Here is a 22,854-nt window from a genome sequence, read left to right as displayed (position 1 = left end):
TACTGTGTAGAATATATTTTTAATTGGAAGAAGACATGCCAGTTGAGCTGTAAAACAAGTACAAGCTGTTAGGTATAATAAAAGAGAAAAGGGGCCGGGGGGAAAAGTGAATCAGGAAAAAAAAAAAAAGAGAAAACTATTTAGTTAGAAGAGACTTCCCAGGACTCCTGAGCTAAGGCAATGGCAGAATACCATGAAACTTATCATGACCATCACGAATGCTGTTCAGGGATGCAGGGATCCGGATACCATGGAAATGGCACTTGTATTCAGGGTTATCTTACATGATTCACATATAAATGAAGATGGTTCCGATTTTGGAGCAGTAACAACACACATCAAAAACTGCAAGTGTGGTTTACGATGTACGTATGCGCTCTGGATCGTGCATTATGATACAGAGACGCAAGATATTAAAGAGGAATTTATTTTTCCTCTTCTGGCCAAAAAAAGATCTTCAGCTGTAGCTCCTGACACAGATAGATGCTATAGATCCTGATATACAGACACTACTGATTCAGTGTCAGCCAGGTGTCACTATTCTGATGCTGACTTGAGTCAAACATAGCCATTGTAGAAAACAAGTACATTTTCTCTAAAACAAAATCCCTCCATTTGCTTCTTTAATTTTTTTTTTGTTGGTAGGTTGGTTTGGGGGTGTCTATTGAGTCTATTGAGCTTCTTCCTCAATTTTTTTTTAATTCCCCTGAGATGAGGGGTGGATTTAAAGCAGAAAAATTAAGCAGTGAGGCCCACTGGCATTCATAGGAGGCTCCAGGTTTGTCTCTTAACCAAACACAGCTGGAAGAGCAGCTGAATCTTTGCTCATCAGCACACCTGCATAATGCCTGGCACCTGGATGGAGAGAAATCTCACATGGCACTGGAGAGAGTATTCTAATAAGGCAATTACAGATGTAAGAGCATCTAAACCTTTCAGAGGGGTCAGTTGTAATTTCTTTCAGTATTGAAGCCAAGGGGAGCGTTCAGCATTTCTATCTGTTGGACTTTCTATCAAAGCTGAAATATTGTGAGACTTGGGCAGGCAGATCTATAGTAAGTCACGGAATACACATTTTATCAAACTATGCTGTAAAACTGATAGAGAAAATGCAATGTTTTATCAATGGCTTCATAGGACTATTTTCTGCTTTCAGTGTTCAACCTTTTTGTCTTTGCATTTACAGTCTTCCTTTTCTTCTTCTTTTTTAGCTGCAAGTAATTATTCTCATTAAAATATGGAAAAGCCAACAAATGCAACAGAAGTAATTTCACTTTTGAAAACCGTCAATAACTACTTTTGCTATACGTTACTTAGATGCCTCATGACATGTCTTTATTTCACTTCTTTGATATTGTTCTCTTCCTACCAATGCACTGATTGATTTCTACAGTATTTTATCCAAAAAAAAGCACTGCCTTATTGTACTACTCTGGGGGGGGGGAAACACTTACCAGGCACTTTCTCCATTAAATACTAACGCTGCAATGCTTTGATAGCTGAAGACAACCAAGACTTCTTGCTAATGTTACCTACAGGGGAGAATGGCTCCCCATTTCATTACAAAAGTTGTGAGGTATTTTTTTTAGAAAACTACAGAAAAAAAATTAAAAATTAGATCACCATACACAAATTTATTCACTGAAAGTAACAGCTAAAGCTCAGTCAGAAGACTGGATGTCAAAGACAAAAATAGAAAGAGAAATTACAAAATATCAAGAGTGTCTTCTTTCTAACTTCACAGGCATCTCTAGGTACATACATAGTAAAAAGTGAAGCAGTTTCATGAGCAGCCTGCAGGGCCACAAGTCTAATATCACTTGCAAAACTACACATTACAAATTGAACATATCTTTAAATTGAAATATGCTGCTGTACAAACTATATGGTACTTGCACCTTCTTGGTAGGGCAACTTTCAAAACAATTAACTTAAACATAGTTTCCTTCACCTCTCTTTCCCTCCCTACTTCACGAGTAGTGTTGTCCTTACTGCATGACTTCAGCACAGGCCTTCCTAAACTCTCTAATGAATGAAGATATCCATCCAAATAGCTCCTGAGAGTCCAGGTCTTGTGGTTCCCCAAATTTTACCTGTAAATTTAAAAGAGAATAATATTTAACGTTAATATTATCCAAATACTTTACTCTGTGTCCAAGACCATAATGTAATGAAGAGCAAGAGAAAGGTTGAATACTTTCATTATCATTATTAAGCAGAAAACTTAGAACTAGCTAAAATGTCCATTAAACTGAGATCCAAAATATCTGAAGCAAAAGCGGCCCTGGGAGCTGTCACTAAATTACCACAGTAACCTGCTTCCTGGTTTTCAGCACAAAGCAGCTTCTCTGGATGGACTGCAGACCTACCACCAAAGAGGAGAAAACCAGTACACTGTGAAGGTCCCTGGTTTTGCTGGTTTTCAGATGAACCCGTCCATAAAAGAAAATGAGTACATTAGAGAAACTGTTTACGTCCACCACAGAATCACGGTGGACATGGTAGCAGCAGATTTGAGCCAAAATGTTTTAATTCTTCAGCATTTTGTTTTGCAAACAAAAAATTCCATGTTTATGTGGATATTTTGGAAGAAAAGCTAATCCATCAAGGAGACACCTTTCCCCGTTCTCTTCTTTTCACCTGGAAAAGCTGAACAGCTTGGAAGATTTTCAAAAGCAACCTGAATATTGGCATCATGTTTGCTCTACTGCGAAACAAGAGGTGAAAGGCAGTCATACTACAAAGTTAATTGCTAGAAGAAGGATTTCTGCATTAATTAAAATAACTTCCATGTGTATTTTCCAGTTCTAGGACAGAAAAGTATTTTTAGTCTTAAATTTGTTGCTGAAGTTTAATTCCAGAGGTTTGTTGTCATTTTCAAAGATCCTCCTTTACGGTATCAGTGAGTTAAAGAATAGACAGGGTTTAAAATGGTTTTCTAATTGGACGGAAGACATACAGAGAACATATTCTGAAGGTTGCCATGAAAGGTTTAAAAAGGCATCTTGCATTGCTACAAGTTCTTGTCTTGCCTGTAATAGAGAGCCACCACATAACCAGGAGGTACAACTCTCCCAAGGCTGAGCGGCAGTGCAGTTGTATTTCTGTATCACAAATAGCAGCTGAACGTAGATGGGCAGGTTTGGACAGCTATCCATCATTACCTGCACACCTGAGATGCTCTTAGGAGCAAACCCTCTGCCTGGAACTTGGAAGCTCACATATAATCCAGCCACAAAACTTTCACGTTAACCAGCGATACCTGATTAATAGTTTGGCCTGTTGTGTTCCTAATTGCACCTCCTGGGTGCTCCAAGCCCTTGATCTTTGGCACACCTCACCACTCACCTATAGTGTACTATCAATTAAACATCGATGAGAGAGGCGTTTCCTGGAGCTAATGACCATCTGCGAGAAGCTGATAGCCCACGGCTATTCCACAGGCAGTTACCTCCAATTTATTGTTAATTCCATAGAAGCGTCACATGCCAAGGTCATTATTGATTTTATAAGCAGAATATAAAATCACAAAGGTAGGCCTGTGGATTTTCATTTCATGAGCAACGTGATTGCCATGGCTACCTGCAGCCCATTTCCACATCAGATAGTCCCCCAGGTGAGCCAGGCTGCTCCTTCCCGGTGCTGTTCTGCTGACGGCCTGGGCTTTGATCACCCATCCTGTTTTATATTTGCTTTACATTTTTACTGCTTTATAAATATACAAAAGGATCTGCCCAGCAAGAACATTATTTAGAAGAAATAAATCCATTGTAAGTGAGAGAAATACATAAAATGCCTACCTTTAGAAAATAAGGGGAAGCAACAGAAAAAGCAACTGGGATGAAACTTGAGGTTCTGAACACCCACTTTCTTACATATGTACTTTGGGACCGTAAAACACATTAAAAAGTGAACTATACATCCTCAAGCATAAAAAAAACAGATTTTCTTTCAAAACATTCCATCCATGTTAGACGTGATTCTATTTTCGAGTTCCTGGGGACAGTATTACTATAAGGCACGTGGAAGCATGGGAACTTCTGCATTTTTCTTTTTTTCTTAAGAAATTTAGATTTCTTTTATTGCATTTTAATATGAGGCGTACCAGTACACTGCTATACAGCTTCTTCATTTCTTCACATCTTTTTGACAGCTGGGATAGATCCCCTTCGTATTTCTGAATTAAGTCCTGTAATAAAGTAAAATTTCTTAACTTGGCATAGGAGCATAATGTTAGAGCAGATATTAAATACTGAAAACAAGAGAATTCAAGTCAAAATGTTCACATCACAAAAATTTCACATTTCACAGAATCAAGCACATCTATTTCCTTGCAAACATTATGGCATCAAAGAGAAAAAGGGAACAACAAAAAAAAAATTAGGCACTGTCCAGCCTTTTTGTGTGCAAAGCAACCACTCTCAGTTACTAGTTCTCACTGAGCAAAAAACAAAGCCTTTAACTTCTGAAACAAAATTTCTTAATCATTGTTCCTTTGTAACGTATACATTTTAGATGACAATATTTATTCAAGAAGCATACAGGGCGACTAGCACGTCCTCAGCTGCTGTTTCCGCAGTGTTCCCCAGCCTACATCGTTCTGCCATTAGCATGGGCAGAATCATCTTAGGCCAACCTATAATCACAATTCAGTCTAGCTCCTGGATGCTGTTTCTCCATGCTATTTTCCCTGCTGTCTGAGGGCAGAGGGAGATGCTAGAAATTCATACACGCTTGGAGATTGCTGTTATTCCAAAGCACTTATTGTGGCTGACTGTGAAGCTATCTGCTCCTCAGCTGCTCCAGCCCATTTGCCTGTGAAGCAAAGCAAGAGATACTGAAGCTCTGAAAAGGCGTTCCCATGCCATAGCTTGTGGCATCAAATGCTATCAGAGAGAAACAAAAGGGTGGTTTTCCTTAGGTGCTTCCGATCCACTTGTCAGGGCAGGATTCAGCACAAACCAAGGAGGTTACTTATCTTTTATCTCCAGCCCACGATAAGGTTGGGATGTTACCTTCAGTTCTCTGCAGAACTGTGACTCCTGGGGTGTTGCCTTGGTTGCCCTGGGTTTGATAAGCCGCCTGCATTGAGTAACGTTTTCCAATTCCTTTTTTAGAACTAACAAAGGAGATAGAAAATGAGAAAATTTTCATGAGCATGCAGTTGTGTCCAAAGGAATGCAAATGTCTAATTTGTAAGAGACATAAAAAGTAGGAGATTATGGGTCTTTAATATGTTCATCTAGAAATATTTAATTTCTGTTTTAAAATAGAAATCCTAAAGGAAGCATGGATCTTATGGGAAAGAAATAGTATGTGATCACCCCACAAGCAACTGCAGAGTAATGAAGAGGTCAATAGTGCGGTTATGCAGCAGCTGTAAATCTGAAGTTCCCTAGCTTTAGGAATTAGCTATGAAAATAATACTCTTCCAACCTACCTTTTTGTATAGAAAATTCAGGCTTCTGTTAAAGATAAAAGAACAAAAATTCTCCTCTTTGTAACAGTAAGAAATCTTGTCAGTTGGCAGAAAGTCCTACACCAGATCGCCACTGTGAGAGCTTTGGCTGTACGGAATAGGAGAAGGGGACGCAGCCTTGGATGCAGCGACTCGGTCCTGAGCTGGCTCAGGCTGTAGCTGCATCCTTCTCCTCTCTTGCTCATGAGCTACGCACAGTGCGTGAGCCCCAGGACATGCCTTGAATGACCTGGTGTGAAAGCCTGGTTCAAAGGCGTTTCATCCATCTCTTTCCCTGTCTGCTCTGGAGAACAGTACTTGGAAGATAAGAGAGTGATCTATAGTGGTCCCATTAGATATTAGGAGGGAAGAGGCCAGTCAGTCTCCTCCAGGTCTCCTAACTCTTCTCCTTTGATAGCTCCCAGGAGTTGTACCATAGCTCCTATGCCCATTGTACTGCTTAACTGGACACATCTGACTTAAAATATTTAGTGGTTTTGAGTTGCTACCAACATTGCCTCTGGAGAACACGAGTGACTGAAGGTAAACAGTGATGGTATGTACATATATCTAGCTACCTATACATTCCTAAAAACTTGATTGGCATTTCTTGGAACAAAATAAAAACTGCCTTTGGTAGTGTTGAGTTAGATGCCTGGCTGATTCCTTGAGCCCAGCAAAATGGGGACAAGGGTTTTTCAAGCCAAAAGCTGAGAGCAATGGTTATTAAGGTATGTTACAAAAAGCTGAAATGGGATTTACTAGTCTGTGGTGACATTTCGTCAGTGTCTACGCCACATTTTCAAAAGTTACATTTTTATAAATTCTCAACACAATGTAAGTTATTTTTATCCACATAGGTACCTTCTCTATCAGCTCTCAAAGAGCTCACTCTAAAATCCATTGGCTTTGCCAGTCGCTTTACTGTACTGTTCAAAGTTGTAAATGTCTCCCAAAATCTGTCTTAGATTTGAGTGACTTTATTCTGTCCTCTCCTAGTGACTTCCCTGGTGTAGGATTCCTTTCTAGAGGTGGACTCCAGTTTGGTTCAAAGACATTCTTGAACTTCACTTTGAACCATGCAAAGGTTCCTCCTGCTGCACTGCCTGCTCTGAGACAATCTTACTGCAGTAACTGGGACAGAGTGCTCGTATCGCTAACATCTGTAGCTTAAAATAAACTCTATTTACCATGAGCAGTATATATTTTTTATATTTCTGAACCACCTGGGCCTGCTTTATTATTTCTTTTTAAAAATTCTTCACAATAAAACGACAGGCTAAATATCACCATAGCAACACCTTACCTCAATATTTGTATATTTACCTCTCTTTACAAAGTACAGAAGTACAATGAAAACCTTTTCCAAATGACTGCACAAAGTATGAAAATGTCTCTCTGAATTTAGAAACCACATTTACATACCATCAACTTCAGCACTTAGGCCCTTCATGGAAGCTGGAAAGGAAATGGAAAAACGTGCCACTAAATATCATTTGTACTATAGGATGGAAGTTTAGGATCAGAAGTTGAGGGATTCCATTATTTGGGTGGCTTTATGTCCCCTCCCTCCTTTACCGTCAGGAACAGCTTCAAATTCTGTCAGTTCCTGAGAAAATTTCACCAGATCAGGCTCATGTAAGGAGATCTGTTCCACAAGGGCGTGAAGCAAGGTGAACGTCCTCTCCTTGCCCCGCAGCAGAGATAACTGCAAATAGAATGGAGCAGTAACTGACAGACCGAGCTGTTACACTTTTACAAAAAAAAAAAAAAAAAATAGGAGCAGCAGAGATGTTGACAGCTCCTGGGTAAATCTGACAAGAGTAGAAAACACAATGAAATTAAACTTCTCCTTTTCAATCTGCCGCTTCTCAGACATTCTCGATTAAGATCAAACTTCACGCTTTCATATCCGTTCACCTTCACTGTGTTCTTCTGTGTTTTCTTATTCACACACTCCTAATAACTTAAGGTATCCTAAGTGATTGGAACTCATTTTGGTCCTCCAAACAGAGTCATCATTCCTTTCCACTTAAAAGCAGAGGGCTGTGCTCGTGAAGGCAGTAAAGTTCCTTAATTGAATCTGGGAAGATGCACTGAAAATGATTTTGTTGGCATTTTTCATTATGATCGATACAGTATTACAACTGTTATTAAAAAAAAAATAAAAGCTGTATCTCAGAATTGCCACTGGACTTATAAATCACTCACTCACTCATATATTAAAGTCTCCAGATGGAAAAGATATCTTACTATATATATATTTTTTTAAAATAAACAAACAAACAAACAAATAAATAAAATCCTCCTCTCTCCTACTTACAGACCAGGTATAGATGACGTTTCTTCATAGACCATATCTCTGTCAGGAGAGACTAAAGTTCACAGCAGCCACTTCCTTCCCCTATCCATTCATCCAGCAGAGTGCTGGTGGGCTGGGGGTGTTAGAGCCATTAAAGCAAGCAAAGTTCCCTCCCTTTGCATTTATTCATTTGTTTATACTCTACTTTTGGAACTTAAAATTACACAGGCCCACTTGTTGCAGAAGAGCATTGCATTAGGGCAAAAAGAAGCACTAAGGAATTACTCTACCGCAGAAGGAATGCTGCGGCTACAGCCTGTGAACAGTGAAATGAAAACAGTCTGTATTACAGCTCTGAACAAAGCTGCAAAACACTCTTTAAGTCAGAGGCCTGCAGTCCAGATGTCTCTTCTAGCCAAGGGATCTTACTATCAGGGCCATCAGCATTCTGATGTTCTCCCTCATTAGAAACAGCGCATTCAACACAGCAATGCCCCCACCCACCCAGCGCCGCTGTCTGAAATGGGGAAATGCATCTTGTTAAACTGCACATTACAGAATACATTATTAAACAGGAGTTTGTTTCTGGTGTAACCAAGAGCAGATGTTAAAATGTTAGCTTCTCATTAAAAATGATTGCCTTTCTCCACACTCAGGGCAAAACCAAGGTAATGCTAATGGCTAACATACATTATAATATGACGACTTAATGAAAAGAAAAATATTTACTCACTTTGGTCAAAGATGACAATCGAAATCCTTTTGCCTTTTCTTTTCCGGCATTCTCATTTAAATGGTTTCCAATGGCTAAAATGTACTCCAAGACAGCAATAAACTTCTGGCTGGAATGCAGCTGCTTACTTGCTTGGATCTTCTGGTTTATTAGCTGAAACACACAAATGTGCAAGTAGAACAACAATGCCCATACCTGTCCTCTGCCACACCTCGTGTCCCCACCTGAAGCAAGACACACTGCTGTCTTCTGACCCAGCTTCCTCTGGGGAAAGGCCAGGGGTTGTCAGGGGGGAGCAGCTCCGTTCCCCAGCAAGACAAAGCTGGTGTTGGCACAGTTGCCTGAGATGGAGGTCAGATCCTCTCTGGCTACCAAACTAGCCCTGCCAAGAGAACTTCAACCTCATCTCTTAAAATGCTTCTGAAGAAAATGTTTTGTTGTTTGAATGCACCAGATTGCTCCAAATGCCAAGCATCGGGGGAAGCAGATAGCCCGAAGCGCAGTGTAAGGTTCTCTGTCCTTCACCTCTCTCTTGTTTACAACAGCTGAAGACTTATCAAAATTCTTGGTACAGCTTCCCTGCAATCAAATTCAGTATCAACTTTTGCTTTCCCAGGGATGCACCTCCCTTCTGGAGCAATGGACACAGGAGGTGGATTTGTTTCCATCAAAGACATCATCTTTTTTTAAAACGTCTATGATTATTTTTTTTAAAAAACCTTTTTGCTTTTTACATCTGTACAGTATCATGAAATGGTATTTTATACATCAAGCTGCCTGGGTCATTACACTATTAGTTACTCACCTTATGAACAAAGAAATATCTTGCTATAGTGAAAGAAAGATCCCCAGTCACACAGCTTTGAAAGGTGCACCAAGGCCTCTAATGTTTCACTGGCAGATTTTGGTAACAAATGATGAAGCAGTCATTACTTACAGGCTCCAAATCTCCCATGCTCACAGGGAGTTCACGTATGGCAAGCAGGAGATCCAACCTCTGGCCTAAGTGAGGGATTTTACACATCTGCGTAGAATTGAATAGAAAAGGCTTGTAGGGCCAAACACCATTAAAGTCAGCAACATCCATTTCTCACAAACAAGAGCTGTTAAATGCAGGCAGTTTTATGTCTAGAGATTTTGGAAATCTAGTTCAGAATAACTGATTCTTGTTTTGGGGGAAGGGGAAGGCATGTTAGTTGGAGATGCAAAATGGATTTTATAGATCTCTTCATAAATTTTTACTGTCTCGACTCTTTCTCAGATAAACCTTCTTGTAATTATTCTTGTTAAGACTGTAAATTTAAGTTCCCAATAACACTTCTTTGTAGCGATTTTATCAACAAGAGGGTGTCCTAGAAATAGCATGTAGTGTGTTTAAATCCTTTGCCTTCTTACCTCCAACATAAACTGATCGACTATATGTAGCTCTGAGGGGCACCCCCGGAACGTCTGGTACTTCTCTGCATCCTTCGGTGTTAGCATGTATCTGCAAAACAGCAAACGAGAATCAGATCTCCTCTTCATTGAAGACTGCCATAATGTCAAACAGTCGTTCCACTCCATACATCAGAATTTCTTCCAGTTTCTTTGCATGCCTTGCATGGGGACTTGAAAGTGCAATGGAAACCTCTCCAGCAGCCGCTCCCTTCTTAACTATTCAAAGAGATGCAATCCAAATTTCACATGCCCCCGAAATGTATTTCTTTCCATATAATTACTATTTTGGCAGTGGTTGTGGTGAGTTTTTCAATTTAAAGTTTCCAAAATTGGCATTTGGTTTTCAACCCTCAAGCCTCTGTCACTCAAAAACACTGACACTCTCAGTGAAGCCTCTAACACTCATCGGGCCTCCTTCTGTGTACAACCATCATATTTTATCTATGGTCAGAATAGATCCGATGTCTCAATAGCATCTTTCCTGAATTTCCTGTTATTTGCAGAAAATTTCTCCAAAACATAGCATTTGTCATATACAAACAACTGAATCCTAAAAATTACCTTCGTAGCGCTGTAATCTGTTCATCTGTAAGTCCACCACTCTCCTCATGTATAATGTATAGTTTTTCTTTCAGCTCACTTGGTTTTATACGGAAACTTTTAAGAAAAATGCCTGGGGAAAAAAATGTTCCTTAGATTACATGGAAGAAAATGCTCCAGGGAAGGAAAAATCCTCCAGGTATTTCATATTTACCCTTCCTATTTAAAATAAAACAAAAACAAAGGATTGCTGCTAATGCTAAAGCAAAACTCAGCCTTCGTCTTTCCTTTAAATACACATAGCAGTAGATGAGCAAAAATGCATTCATCAGAACACAGTCTGAGGTTCCAAAGAAAGTGATTGGAGATTGCGCAACAAAAATTAATTACTGCCCATTTCCATCGTTACCACCAAAGGATGAAGAAGTGAAAAAGAAAGCACAGGGGAGCGAACAGAAGGGATCAATAGAGAAAGTAAGAAGCTTTAACTGCTTCTCAGTGCTGGTGTGAAAGTTGTCCTAGAGGCCCTGGAAACTCCTGAGCCCTACAAGGGGTTGGGAAGGAGAAGTCAGGAGGGATGTCTATGATTTACCACATTTCTTTCTCCAATCCTAAAAGAGCACAGAGTTTTTCAGGTTATAAGAGCTTGCTGTGGCCTGGATCAGCTAATAATGGCTCAGGAGACTGTTGGCCAATGGAGTATATACCTCTTGTTCTTCCTCTGACACACTTTCCACCCCTTGAACTCTCTTAGTAGATCTAGCTTTAACACTAAGCCTGGCAGAACCTTCTCCTTTTCCTCTCATGCTTTTTATGACTTATAACTTCCACCTCCCTGTGCCTTTTAAATCCTGTATCTCTTCAGGTAGGATGAAATCTAAGGCCAGTAACAGAGGGAATAATCCACAGCAAAAGGTTGAGTTTTACAATAACTGCTTCCTTTCCACAAACCGCCCACAAAAAGTGTTAAGATTTTCTTGAACATTTTCAGTATTTGAAATGAGTCACTGAATAATTTCTAGTCATCAGAGTTTACAAAAGTAATCAATTGCTAATTAAAGTGTTCTGTCACGAAGAGGTCACACGGGGATGCTTCAGCTCCTTGTCTCCCTTAGTGCCAAGAACCAGATTTCTAATGAAAATATTTGTGGCACCAATTCCAAATTAGTTCCTAGTCTCACATTCGTAAGTCATTGTATCTGTCAGTGTTACAGCTGTTGATCTCATTTTCCACAGTACTTGTGAAAACCTGCACAAAGTGGATGAATAGTGATTTATCTGAATATGGTGATTCATCTTCAAACCAAATCCAAGTCCTATTCTTCTACAGCATTCACACCTCTTTTGAAGCAAGCAAATCCATGCCTACTTTCTAAATTTTCCTTCATTCCAAAAAGCAATCAACATTTTTTTCATCAAAATTAAACTTAATATTAAAGTAACTCCTGCTCAATTTCTACCTATATATTGAACTTTTTCCTCAAAATTACCATGTCATCTTAAGTTTCAAAGTATTTTCTTAGGCAAAATAAAGATTTGGCATACGGAATACTGGTTGTCATACAGAGAAACAAGCACACACCAAGTCACAGGAGCTGACATTTTGACTCCTAAGTCAGTTTTTCACCCACAAGGTTCCACTGTTTTGGATTAATGTCCACCTCCCCAAATCTTTTCCTTTGTTAAAGGGAACGTGTTTTTCTTATTTCTTTCATTCTGGTACATTGTTCTCTGTGTGGCAGAAGTTCACCGTGACAAGAAGAAGCTGAACAATAACTTGGCTTTTATTTGCATTTTCTTCTACACTGAGTTTGAACTTAGTGTGTAGATCTTTGCTCAGAACTCTAATCTTTCTCTTGAGTTTGGACATCCACTTGAATTCTCAAGAAATTTTCGCCTACTGGCATTTTGGAGCTTCATCTTTTTATTCATTAATTTAAGAACTGAGGCTTGCAGCTCTTGCCAGAAGATTAATCAGAATTCTGAGGATCGGAATAACTTTTGATCTGAGGACTGTCCATTGTAATAAGTATATGTCAAAAATCTCATTGATGGGACTTTAAGGATAAGATTAAGAAATGGACATAGAATGTCTCAGCGAAAGAAGTTGTAAGAGGAATAGGATCAAAAGGAAGAATGGTGCTATTTGCAAACCAAATGAAAGAAATTTCCTAAAAGAAACTGGAATAATTTAGCAGATGAAAGTGCTATTACAGGATTCTTTTTATTTAAAACAGGACTTCTGTGCCTCACTTTCTTTTAATCCTTCAAATTAGCAGTCTGTGATTGCAATAATTCCAACAAGTTATTTCCATTTAGAGTTCCCAGTTAAAACTTTACACAATCTCCAAAGTATATTCCTTCTTATCAATATTCAAAAAGTCAAAATCATTACAACTTCAAAATGAACAGCCCTGAATTCTTTACACATGTAACATTTCTTAAAACACCGCTAGCTTATAGAATTTTTTTTTGAAAGCCGTCTCTGCAAAAATCAGAGCAGTCTTTGAAGACCAGTTACCAATTTCTGGAGGTTGGTGGCCCTGCCTGTGGCAGGGGAGTTGGAACTCGATGATCCCTGGGGTCCCTTCCAACCCAAGCTATATCTATCATTCTATTATTCTATGATTCTACCCTTGTTTATTTAATATCTATTACTTCTCATTACGGTCACTGAAAGAACTTTACATCATATCATCAGTAAGAGCAGAACTACATGCTGAAACCTTTTATTAGCTGTGAAGGCCTGTTCTAGGTCAGGCCTTTGGCAGAATCATACCCAGGTTACGAGAGGGAAGAATCCAGTTCCTGATCATTCAAGACAGTCACAGTCTAAGCTATCTGAGTCAGCCTGATGAAGGCCAGCAGAGTTCCTACAAGCTGGCTCAGGGCTTCTAACACCAACCCACTTCAACCTACCTGAATTTTCTTGAAATCAGCGTAGGAGACTGAGCACGGCATTCAAAGTGCCAGGTATGAAGCTGGTGACTGCTGACTTGTTCCTGGCCAGCTCACAACTTTTGGAAAGCCTTTCAAGTCCCAGTTTTAACACTGATTTCACCGGTATCCTACATGGTGATATAAACATCTGCCCTAAGATAACAGCATCACAGCTGGAGGGCACACTCGGATGTTTCACACAGGAAGAGAAACACGGTACTTTCACTCTGCATCATGAAGGACCACGTTTACAGAACTGAACCAGGAGGTCTATGTTCACAAATGAGTAGCTGGCACTGTGTTAACAGTGATTTAGACACAAGATTGCCTTTTTGACCCACCAAATGGTAGAAATTATGAATAGAATATGCACACAGTTCTCACCCCAGGCATTCAAATGGGAGTACGCAGTTCTACCATTAAACTTACTGAAGTTATGTGCAACTTTTCGATCTAACATGATGTGCTGATTCACTGATGGTTCATTGCCTGAAAACACTGCCACGTCCTGGATCTGGAACTGCTCGCAGAGTCTGGATGTGTCTATCTTTTTCTTGCCTAGGTCACAAGACCCCCACATGGATTTTTGAATCTAAAAACATAGGAGTGACAGGGAAAAGAAAAAGCCAGAAGAACAGGGTCACTTTGTCCCATTCCGAACATACAAAGGGCATCCAGGTCATTTTCTGGCACAGCTGAATTTTTACAGTAACTACATGTGTAATCCAGGCTTCTTTATCATTATTATATTAATATCATTATTATTTAGCAGTTACTGTCAGTTTCATCCTCACCTTATCACAAGGAACAACATCCCAGTGAAAGGCTTTGGTTCTCTTTGCCAAGGGAGAAGGGCTGCAGGACTGGGAGAGTGCAGGTGGGGCTGGTGGCACCTCCGCCTTACTTGTGGGAACTGGAGTAGATGCTGATGCTGGGGCTACGTCCCCCTTTGCAGGCTCTGTCTGGGAGCTTGAAGGCCTGTTCAGATTGGTTGTTGCAGTGCTCACACCAAAACCAAGGGCCTCCTCTTTCTGTTCATTCAGAGCTACAGTAACATTCTCATAATCAGCTTCAGAGGAGGTGTCTCCTTGAGATTCCTCCTGGGACAGAGAACCACTCCTGCACAGCTGACAGTACCTTTCTATGAGAGACACCCATTCATTCTGGAGCTTGCTAACATCCTCTGTCCTGTTATTTTGGACAGTAAAGGGTATCCGAAACCTGAAATTTAAGAACATCATATGGAAACATAAGGAAGTGTAAATAACATGCTGACTAATACAACTGCAGTTATTTAAGCAGAATGATGTTCAGCACCTTTACTTGCCAAAGAAGCCCAGTGCTGCTGACTCTGACCTTTTCAGAGTTAATTGCTTACATGTCTAAGGTTACAGAGCTGAAGTTTTGCTATATATTGACTTTGCAGTGCAATTACCTTTTAATTCCTCTTCTCCTCTTTGGGGGAAGGTGAACAGTGCACTCTTACCGAGCTCAGTGCCCAAGCTGTTCAGAACCTGCTCACACATCTGTCTAATAATTTGATTGATATGGCTCTTCATTGGCTCCTGACATGATGACTAGACAAGTCTGTGTGGACACTGCTTCAACGCATCTGCTCAATTCTACAATGTAGTACTTGTGATTCCTCCTTAAAATACTCATCAAATCACTGCAAGGCTGTGGGAGGGGTCACCTACATAAATTTGATGGTCTTCTTTCTCCCCTGCTTTGTTTTGATCTAGTGCACTGAGATTCTCTGTTTCCTGACCTTGTTTTCAATTGTTCTGCTTTATCCAAGTATTAATTACCAACTGTACTTACAAATAATTGTGTCCTTTGGTCTGGACCGAAAAGGTACCGCATTCATTCTCCTTGCTGACACTCACATTACCACTTGACAAATGAATTGCATTCATTGCAGGGCATGCATTCTTGCTCTCTCCTCCCAGACCTATGCAATATAAAGTCAGTTCTCCCTCACGCAGTTGTACGAAGTACCTGAAGGGCAGGGAATGAAGATACAGTTCATTCGTTACTGTCTGCTTAAATTCATACAATCCTTGTCTTTGTTAAGGCATTTTCTATTATCAGTAAGTCTCCACATTTTTCCATCCTATTCCTCCACAAGGACTGATCCTGCTCCCCCTCATTCCCACAGCTCACCAAGGAGAAAGCGGGCACAATGCTCTCCACTGAAGGGTTTCCATTAGAAGTCATGGTGCCCAAGTGTGGGCATTATCTATTCTAATGCTAGATTATTCCCTGCAGAAATTACCAACCCGTACACAGTTTCTTTCGCAGCAGAATCTCCTGCTTTGGTCTCTTCTAAGATTCAGCTCTGCTGTTTATGACAAAGGCCTCACATTCAACAAGTGTGGGGCTTTAGCATGTATGTATTTTATTCTTATTTCAGAATTTGCATTCTCTTTTTTCCTGAGGGTTACTGCGTTTCTTTATCACTCTGGTGGTTCCATCAGGCCGGCCTTTTCCTCTGCTCTCTCTAAGGTGTGGTAGTTGTTTAAGGATTTACATGAGGAATCTAAATAAGTTTTGCAGCACCAGAACAATTAAACATAAAATATGACTTGCAGCTACTCCCACATAAACAGTCAAAGTGATAAGAGCTGTTAACGGAGCTGGCAGTTCTATCTACCCCTCCTTTCTTGGAAGCAAGGACTTACAGTTTACATGGGCCTCCAGATGTTTCCACCATTATTTACTTAGCCAAAAAAAAAAGAGAGGATTAATATCAAGCGGAAAACAACAAGGGCTTTGCTTCGCGAGATAAACAAAAATCAATTTTTCTTTGCTAACGAACTTGTTAAACATTGAAAGGTAACAAATCCCATCCTGCACTTGGGGATAGTGCTTACAAGACATAGAGTGGTAGCCTTTTAAAAACAATTAAAACCATTTTATGCGAACTGCGAAATCTTTTGCGGTAATTGCCCTGTGCAGATAATTACAATGTTAATTCTTTTTCATTAGCTTTTGCTAGATGTACTCTTTTCCCTCTCACTTGATAGTATGAGCCATGTGGGACCACAGACAAAAAGAGCAGGTGTTTTAGGAGGTGGCTCAGAAGAAGATATGGTTCATACTTCACCCATTCAGTGGACATAAAAGTGTTCTGCTGCAAATCCAGCACTCCTTCGTGCACGACATCACACTCTGCAGCTCTCCCCAAGCAGGGCTCCCCCAGCCTCTTGTATGAGTTACTCTGCATCACTCTGCTCAACAGGTACATTATCTGTACAACAGGTAGCAGAGAGAGTTTATTTTCCATATTAATTCCCTCGAATCAGACATTAACAGGTGGATTTTTCTACTATAAAAATGATAGACAGCACTATAACAAGCACCCAGATAGGTAAAATTAATTTATGTGGAATAAACAGGTTCTTTCTATGATGCTGAAGTACTTAACTGCAATTTGTTGTTATGCCCACAGCTCTGTCAGTGCATGGAGAACACAGCTTGCACTGGAGAGGTTACTGTGAAATGCAGTTTTACTTTTTGAATTTGTGTACAAAACAGTCTAAGACAATCTAGTCTGTTGAGCTCAGTTCCAGCCCAAGGAGTACCTGATTGATTTACTGTGAAATCTGGAACGAACCCAGCAGAAAAATGAAAGCTTGCCTGTATTTGAAAGTTACATGGATTATGGTGAGTGTGAATTTAAAGCACTCTCGTTATACAATGCCTTATCTGAGTGCTATTACTATGGAACAAGTGCACCTTTTTAAGTCCTTCTGCTAGATGTAATCTATTTTGAAAATTAAACTAATCGACCACAAGGTGCCATCTGGAATACAAGTTTCTGCCCATGTTGTGAGCTCTGAGCTTCCCAAAGGACAAAGCCCTCAGCAAAAAGCATCTTACAAGTGGGTTACATCAGCAACTTGGGCACAAACTCTTCCATGATTTTTAAGAGTCTCGACCTGAATTGTGCAGCTGACTTCAGTGCTTCAGCAGTGGGATGAGATGGGTCCCAAGAGTTGCCCACCCTTGAGCACAGGCAGCACCTGCACTCGTGCAGAAGGCTCATGCTCATGTCACACCTTCAGCTTCTGCAGTCTCAGTTTAGCTTAATTACAGTAACCACTTGGAATATTTGAAGGAGTTGAAACCTCAGAGTGAAACAGTTCATATAAAATTACTTCTCAGAAAACGTCAATTAAAATTCAACTGTGCATGGCATCAGTTTTGTTTCCTTGATTTAATACAGTCTCAAACCCATTGCATCCAAGGTATTGATGAAAAAAGGCATCCATTTTCATCCCACATCCTGAGCTGGCTGTACATCTGCCGTTACAGTGGCCAAACTTTATCCTGAACTCACATTTCCTTTGTTCTATGTACCAACATCTATAGAATAAAGACATACCACTTCTTTGATTGTACAATGCACAACATAACAATTCCCATTTATGTCTGGAACCTGCTAGGAGCTAGCATAATCTTAGCTGTTATTTATAGCAATCTACCTCTGGCAGTGTAAAAACCTTACCTTCCTTTTATCATCAAGAGACACTGCCTCCAGCTCATAATCTTGTCGCCCATGAAACACAATGCTGAAGCGTCTTCTTTCAGAATCTTCACAGGATTTGACTTGTGAGAAAGGGAACTGTTTCTTAATAATTCCTTTTTCAATGTTAAAAATTGTCTTTGTGTTGAAATCAATCTGGAATAGAAAGTTCTCATTACTTGCTTCCATTGCTTCTCTTCATTGGAAAGAAAAGATATTGTCCCAAATATTACCATGCAAGAGCATGCAAACCATGGGCTAGCCAGCATTCATATCTGTTTTGCCAATGGTTAGAATAAAAAATGTCATTCCCCCATCAAGACAAAGTACTGTATTTGTTTTATTTACAAAAGAAGCAGATACTCATTGTAACAGTGTTTCCCTATCTCTTTTGATGAATATGCATCAATTTATCACCCTGAAATATTATTTATTTTTAAATTCTCCTTGTCTCATGAAACCCAGTGCAAAACTTTCCCGTTCAGCAGCAGTGGTCACACGAACTGATGACACGACCATCTCAGCATAGACTGACTTACTGACCAGTTCAACCTATCCCCAGCATTACAATGATGTGAAGGTGCTTATTTTTGTACCTGCACTTTCTGTGTCAGTAAAAGAGGGCACTCCTGGGAGATTACCTTCTGAAACAAGCAGTATTGTTCTGAGATCTGATCTAACAAGATTTTTTGCCTGCACTTCTGCATAGACATACACATGCATACAGAGTTGTAACAATATTATTAGCCAATAAAGTTATTTTTTGCCGCCACAGCTATAACAATCAAAAATAGGCTGTTCTGAAATAAGATTATCATCGCTCCACTGCACAGTGTTGTTGATACAGATCCCAGTATCTTTTGTGTGTGTTCATCCCTGATGAGCAGAAACAGCTTTGTCCACCAATAAGATGTGAACAAGATCTCTGTGCTTTGCATCAGCACATGTGGCCCACAGAGGAGAAATTTGGATCTTGCTCAAGTTAGGCATTTAGAATCATAGAATTAGCAAGGTTGGAAAAGACCTACAAGATCATCCAGTCCAACCATCCACCTACCACCAATAACCCCACTAAACCATGTCTCTCATTTACCTGTGATCACGAATAATTTCCAGTACCTTTCATTCACATCGTGCAGACCACGCTAACCCAATGCTAGTGCCATGGCCACATCCACCTTTCTGCTTATCACTGGAAATCTCCAAAGCAGCACCATGCTCATTGTTATCTCTGACTTTTGAAGGCTGCAGGTAACTAGAGGGCTGCAGTTTAACCACTCTGTGTTTCCAAAATGACACATTCCACAACTGTTATAGCTTTCTCCAGTTTTCCATCAGCTTTACATCTAACCAAGCCATCTTTTAACTCCAAACATTTGTGGATATTGCAGGAAATAACATTATGCTTTCAAAGCTGAGACGTAGTAAAGAAAACCCACCCTTTAGTACATTCAAGCTGGTGCACAATGTCAAAAAAGAAAAGAAGAATGGAGTTGACAGAACAGAGTAACCAGAGATGAAATGCACAGTCTGCCAAACGAAACTTTCCCTGCAAAAATGTCTTACCATGCTTCACAGAGCCTCAGTGAAGCAATAAAACAGAAAGTCTGCTTGTCAGAACCATGGGAAGATAGTCATCAGCACCGCAAAACCAAAAAACCTCGTGAGCAGAGCCAGTCAATAAGGTATTTACCTTCCCAGCTGTGTTTGCATTTGAGCAAACAGCCAGACCAGGGAATGCAGCACTCCCCACACATCCCGACTTGTCAGCTCTGAAAGCTGCAGTCCTCTCTTTATACACTGGAGAGACACAGTTTTAGGATCAAAACTGCACATTTCCTCAAAATCACTCTCAGAACCTTTAAATACAGACCCGAAGGTCCCCCTTTTGCCAGTCCTGTCACAGAGCTCTGCCAGAAGAGAAAGGTATAATGTGTGAAGTACATGCAATATGCAATCTGTGATGAACAAGTATCCACACCAAATTAAGTGCTATTTTTAAATTAAATCCTTTACACAGTGCTTCGCATTCTCAACTGGAATGAAGTTAAGTGGAATGACTGCACTGGAGTCGATGAACTCTCTCCATTTCCCACGTGCTGAGGCCTTGGTCCAGGAAATGGAACATAAGATGGATGGCATCTCTTTTGGAGATATTTCTTCAAAAATAAGAACTATTTGAATTACCTGCAAAATTCGTTTCTGCCACCGATAGTGTTTGTATTTGTAGATACTGTAGTTAAATAGCGAGCCAGTTAGCAAATCCTGTGAGTCCTGAAAAAAACAGAACAGAAATCAGCACGAGGCCCACTCTATTATTTTTGTCCACTCAAATACAATCATGTTGTCAGGTGAAATCTCCCTCAGTGAGCATTACTCAAACCAGGCTTTGTAGAAGCGCTCCATGCGGAGACCAGCAGAAGCACCCTCCTGGTCTGATTTTCGCAAACACAAAATACCCACAGCTCCTGCTGAACTAATGAAGAGATCACAGATTTGGGTGGAAAATGAAAGGGAGAGCAGAGAAGAGGAAGAAGAAGAAGAAAAGAACAGAATGCATGCGGCTGTACTAGGTACATTTCCAAATACATGACTATGAGCCATTTATCAGATGCACTAACTAACAAACAAAGGCTGCTTGTGATTTAAAGAAAGACATTTATATGCCCTCAGATGTGGTGCATTGAAATGGCAGATCTTTGTTCCTTGCTGTTGTGTGCGGGTACCCGATTTGTTATCCTATGTCTTCCACTAGCTGTATGGTTTGCTTGGATGGGGGCTATTTTCTAATCTTCAGAAAAACACAGTGAAGAGAAGGTCATGAGTCAGACACATTAAATTTCACTTAGTTCTTATCACCCATCTGTGGTGATGGTGGAGGGAGATTACAACGAGAGAAACACTGGACTGAGAATAAATAAAGGAATACAAGGCTGACTTATTAATGTACAGAACTACTATTCAGGGGATAATAAAGCTCCTGTGGACACGTCTGGTGTAGATTAAAACTACTTCATCCAGGTAATGCCATGAAAGTAACCACAGCATCTATACAAGACGTCCATGGGGTAGGGCACAGGTAACCTGACTGTGGCAGCAGATTTTAGCCAGACACATTTGGTCATAAACTGGAGTGCTTGCACAAATGGCAACTGCAGCCTTGAGAGCAGGACAGACATGCTCATAACATTCAACCAGGCTTTGCAGAACATGCTTGTACATTTGAATGTCTTGCAAAATGAATCAAAGAGTGACCTTACCTTATCGGTATACGCTTCTTTCTGTGCCAGATGCAAAGCTCCTTCAATGCTCACTTCCTTATTTTTCACCATGTTCATAATTTTGAGGATTTTTTCCTGGCTTAACTGGAGAAAAGTCAATCAGATGTTTTTAGAGTCCGCTTTTTCATCTGGCTATTGAGGATACAGACTGCTTGTAATAGACACAGCTGCACTGTTGTCCATAAAATTACAATTTCATTCGTATTTTATATTCTATCCACAACCTACCCAGTAAAAATAATCTCCCTTTGAAACCTGGTGAGAGTCCACAAAATATCAAATACACAGGGGCCTTTACAATTTTAGAGGATGGGTGGTAATATCTGGAGACAGAATTGCCAGGAGGAAATCTTTTGAGATAGAAAATCAGGGAAGAAGTGAAAACATCAATTCTGCATGCTTGCCAGTGTCTTACCCTTAGCGTAAAGAACTGCATACAAAGAACATGAAAGCAAAATCAGACCATTCGAAATTTCCAAGATGAAAAGGGGAGAAATTGGTATCTGCTACCAGGTACAGCCGTGACATGAACTTACCTAAATATGTTAACAAGCAGACATTACAATTCCCCTTTCTTTTGCTCAAAAAATAGACGTTGCACTTTCAATAGGCTTACGCATACTACTCTATGTTACTCTAAAATGAACTGGGTGGAGACAGTTATGCCAAACCAGAGCTGAGAAATGGACAGCAGACTAACCAGGTGCCCAGGATTGCAGTCACTCGCACTGTGAAAGCTCTTTCACAGCCATTTTCAGAAGGAATACCACAGACCAAAATGTTCCCCACTGCTATGTCTGTTCCTGAACAGGAGCAGAACAGGGATCCTGGAAGGTGCGTATGCCAGGCTGGTGCAGGAGCTTCTGAAAACGCAGAAAGTCATGCACCGCCCCATGGCCTAAATCCTTGCAGCTATTGCTTATTCCAGAAGATGCCCTCAGGTTCAGCCCAGACACCTGTGGTTCTTTTATCCTGTGGGTTATCTACAATACTCAATTACCTACAACATATGATGTTTCCTACCTCTCTGGAGAGTGGCCTTGGCACCAGAAGATAAGCTACTACAGTAAAAGCTTTATTTCAAATCAACCTCTTAAAACTCTTCCAAATGGGGTCTCCCATATGAACAGCATCCCCAGAAGCTGTCTGGTGATTCCTTTGTACGTGCTGAGGCACACAAGGTTCCTACAATGGCCTCCACATTCTGTATTTGAATTTTAAAAGGCCATATATTTACCCCACACCTACACTGTAAGTGATTAGATCTTAACAAGATAATTCCCCACTGAACAGGCTCTATGTAATCAAGCAAGAATATGGATATATCTGAGTTGGAAACTAAAGTTTCCTTAGGGCTAAATTTTGCCAGCTTTAAAGTGCAAGATCCAATTTATACAGGATTGCAATTCCTGGTATAAAGTTGGGTGGTATTTTTTGCAGAAATTAGTGCATTCTTAGCTCTACTCAATTCTTCTTTGTGCTGACATTCACCGAAGTCTCCTTCACACTAGAATGAAGTTCTGCTTAAGACTTGGAAACAACAGGGAACGTTTCTTAATTTTCCTAATAACACATGAAGAGAAATGTTTGCAAAAGAGAAGTAAATCCTTCTGTGCATTGCAGACTCAGGAAGGT

At 40.2% G+C, this 22,854-nt stretch overlaps 1 protein-coding gene across 1 annotated transcript in view; it reads right to left on the bottom strand.

The window, feature by feature from the left end:
- LOC110408217 (formin-I-like) overlaps positions 1-22,854 on the bottom strand; it is a 29,101-nt gene continuing 6,247 nt past the window's right edge. Inside the window, exons 2-17 of the mRNA XM_021416785.1 lie at positions 21,199-21,303; positions 20,126-20,212; positions 17,921-18,094; positions 16,512-16,660; positions 15,232-15,408; positions 14,205-14,631; positions 13,840-14,002; positions 10,492-10,603; positions 9,889-9,979; positions 9,431-9,517; positions 8,494-8,646; positions 7,037-7,166; positions 6,884-6,916; positions 5,016-5,119; positions 4,106-4,189; positions 1-2,093 (exon numbers count right to left, since the gene is read on the bottom strand). Coding sequence (XP_021272460.1) covers positions 1,989-2,093; positions 4,106-4,189; positions 5,016-5,119; positions 6,884-6,916; positions 7,037-7,166; positions 8,494-8,646; positions 9,431-9,517; positions 9,889-9,979; positions 10,492-10,603; positions 13,840-14,002; positions 14,205-14,631; positions 15,232-15,408; positions 16,512-16,660; positions 17,921-18,094; positions 20,126-20,212; positions 21,199-21,303 — 2,181 coding nt within the window. The 3' untranslated portion in view covers positions 1-1,988. The remainder of the gene's footprint in view (positions 2,094-4,105; positions 4,190-5,015; positions 5,120-6,883; positions 6,917-7,036; positions 7,167-8,493; positions 8,647-9,430; positions 9,518-9,888; positions 9,980-10,491; positions 10,604-13,839; positions 14,003-14,204; positions 14,632-15,231; positions 15,409-16,511; positions 16,661-17,920; positions 18,095-20,125; positions 20,213-21,198; positions 21,304-22,854) is intronic.

The sequence above is a fragment of the Numida meleagris genome, chromosome 19 (assembly GCF_002078875.1).
Source record: "Numida meleagris isolate 19003 breed g44 Domestic line chromosome 19, NumMel1.0, whole genome shotgun sequence".
NCBI lineage: Eukaryota > Metazoa > Chordata > Aves > Galliformes > Numididae > Numida > Numida meleagris.
Note: the sequence above shows the minus strand (reverse complement) of the source record. Positions and strands in the feature narration are given on the sequence as shown.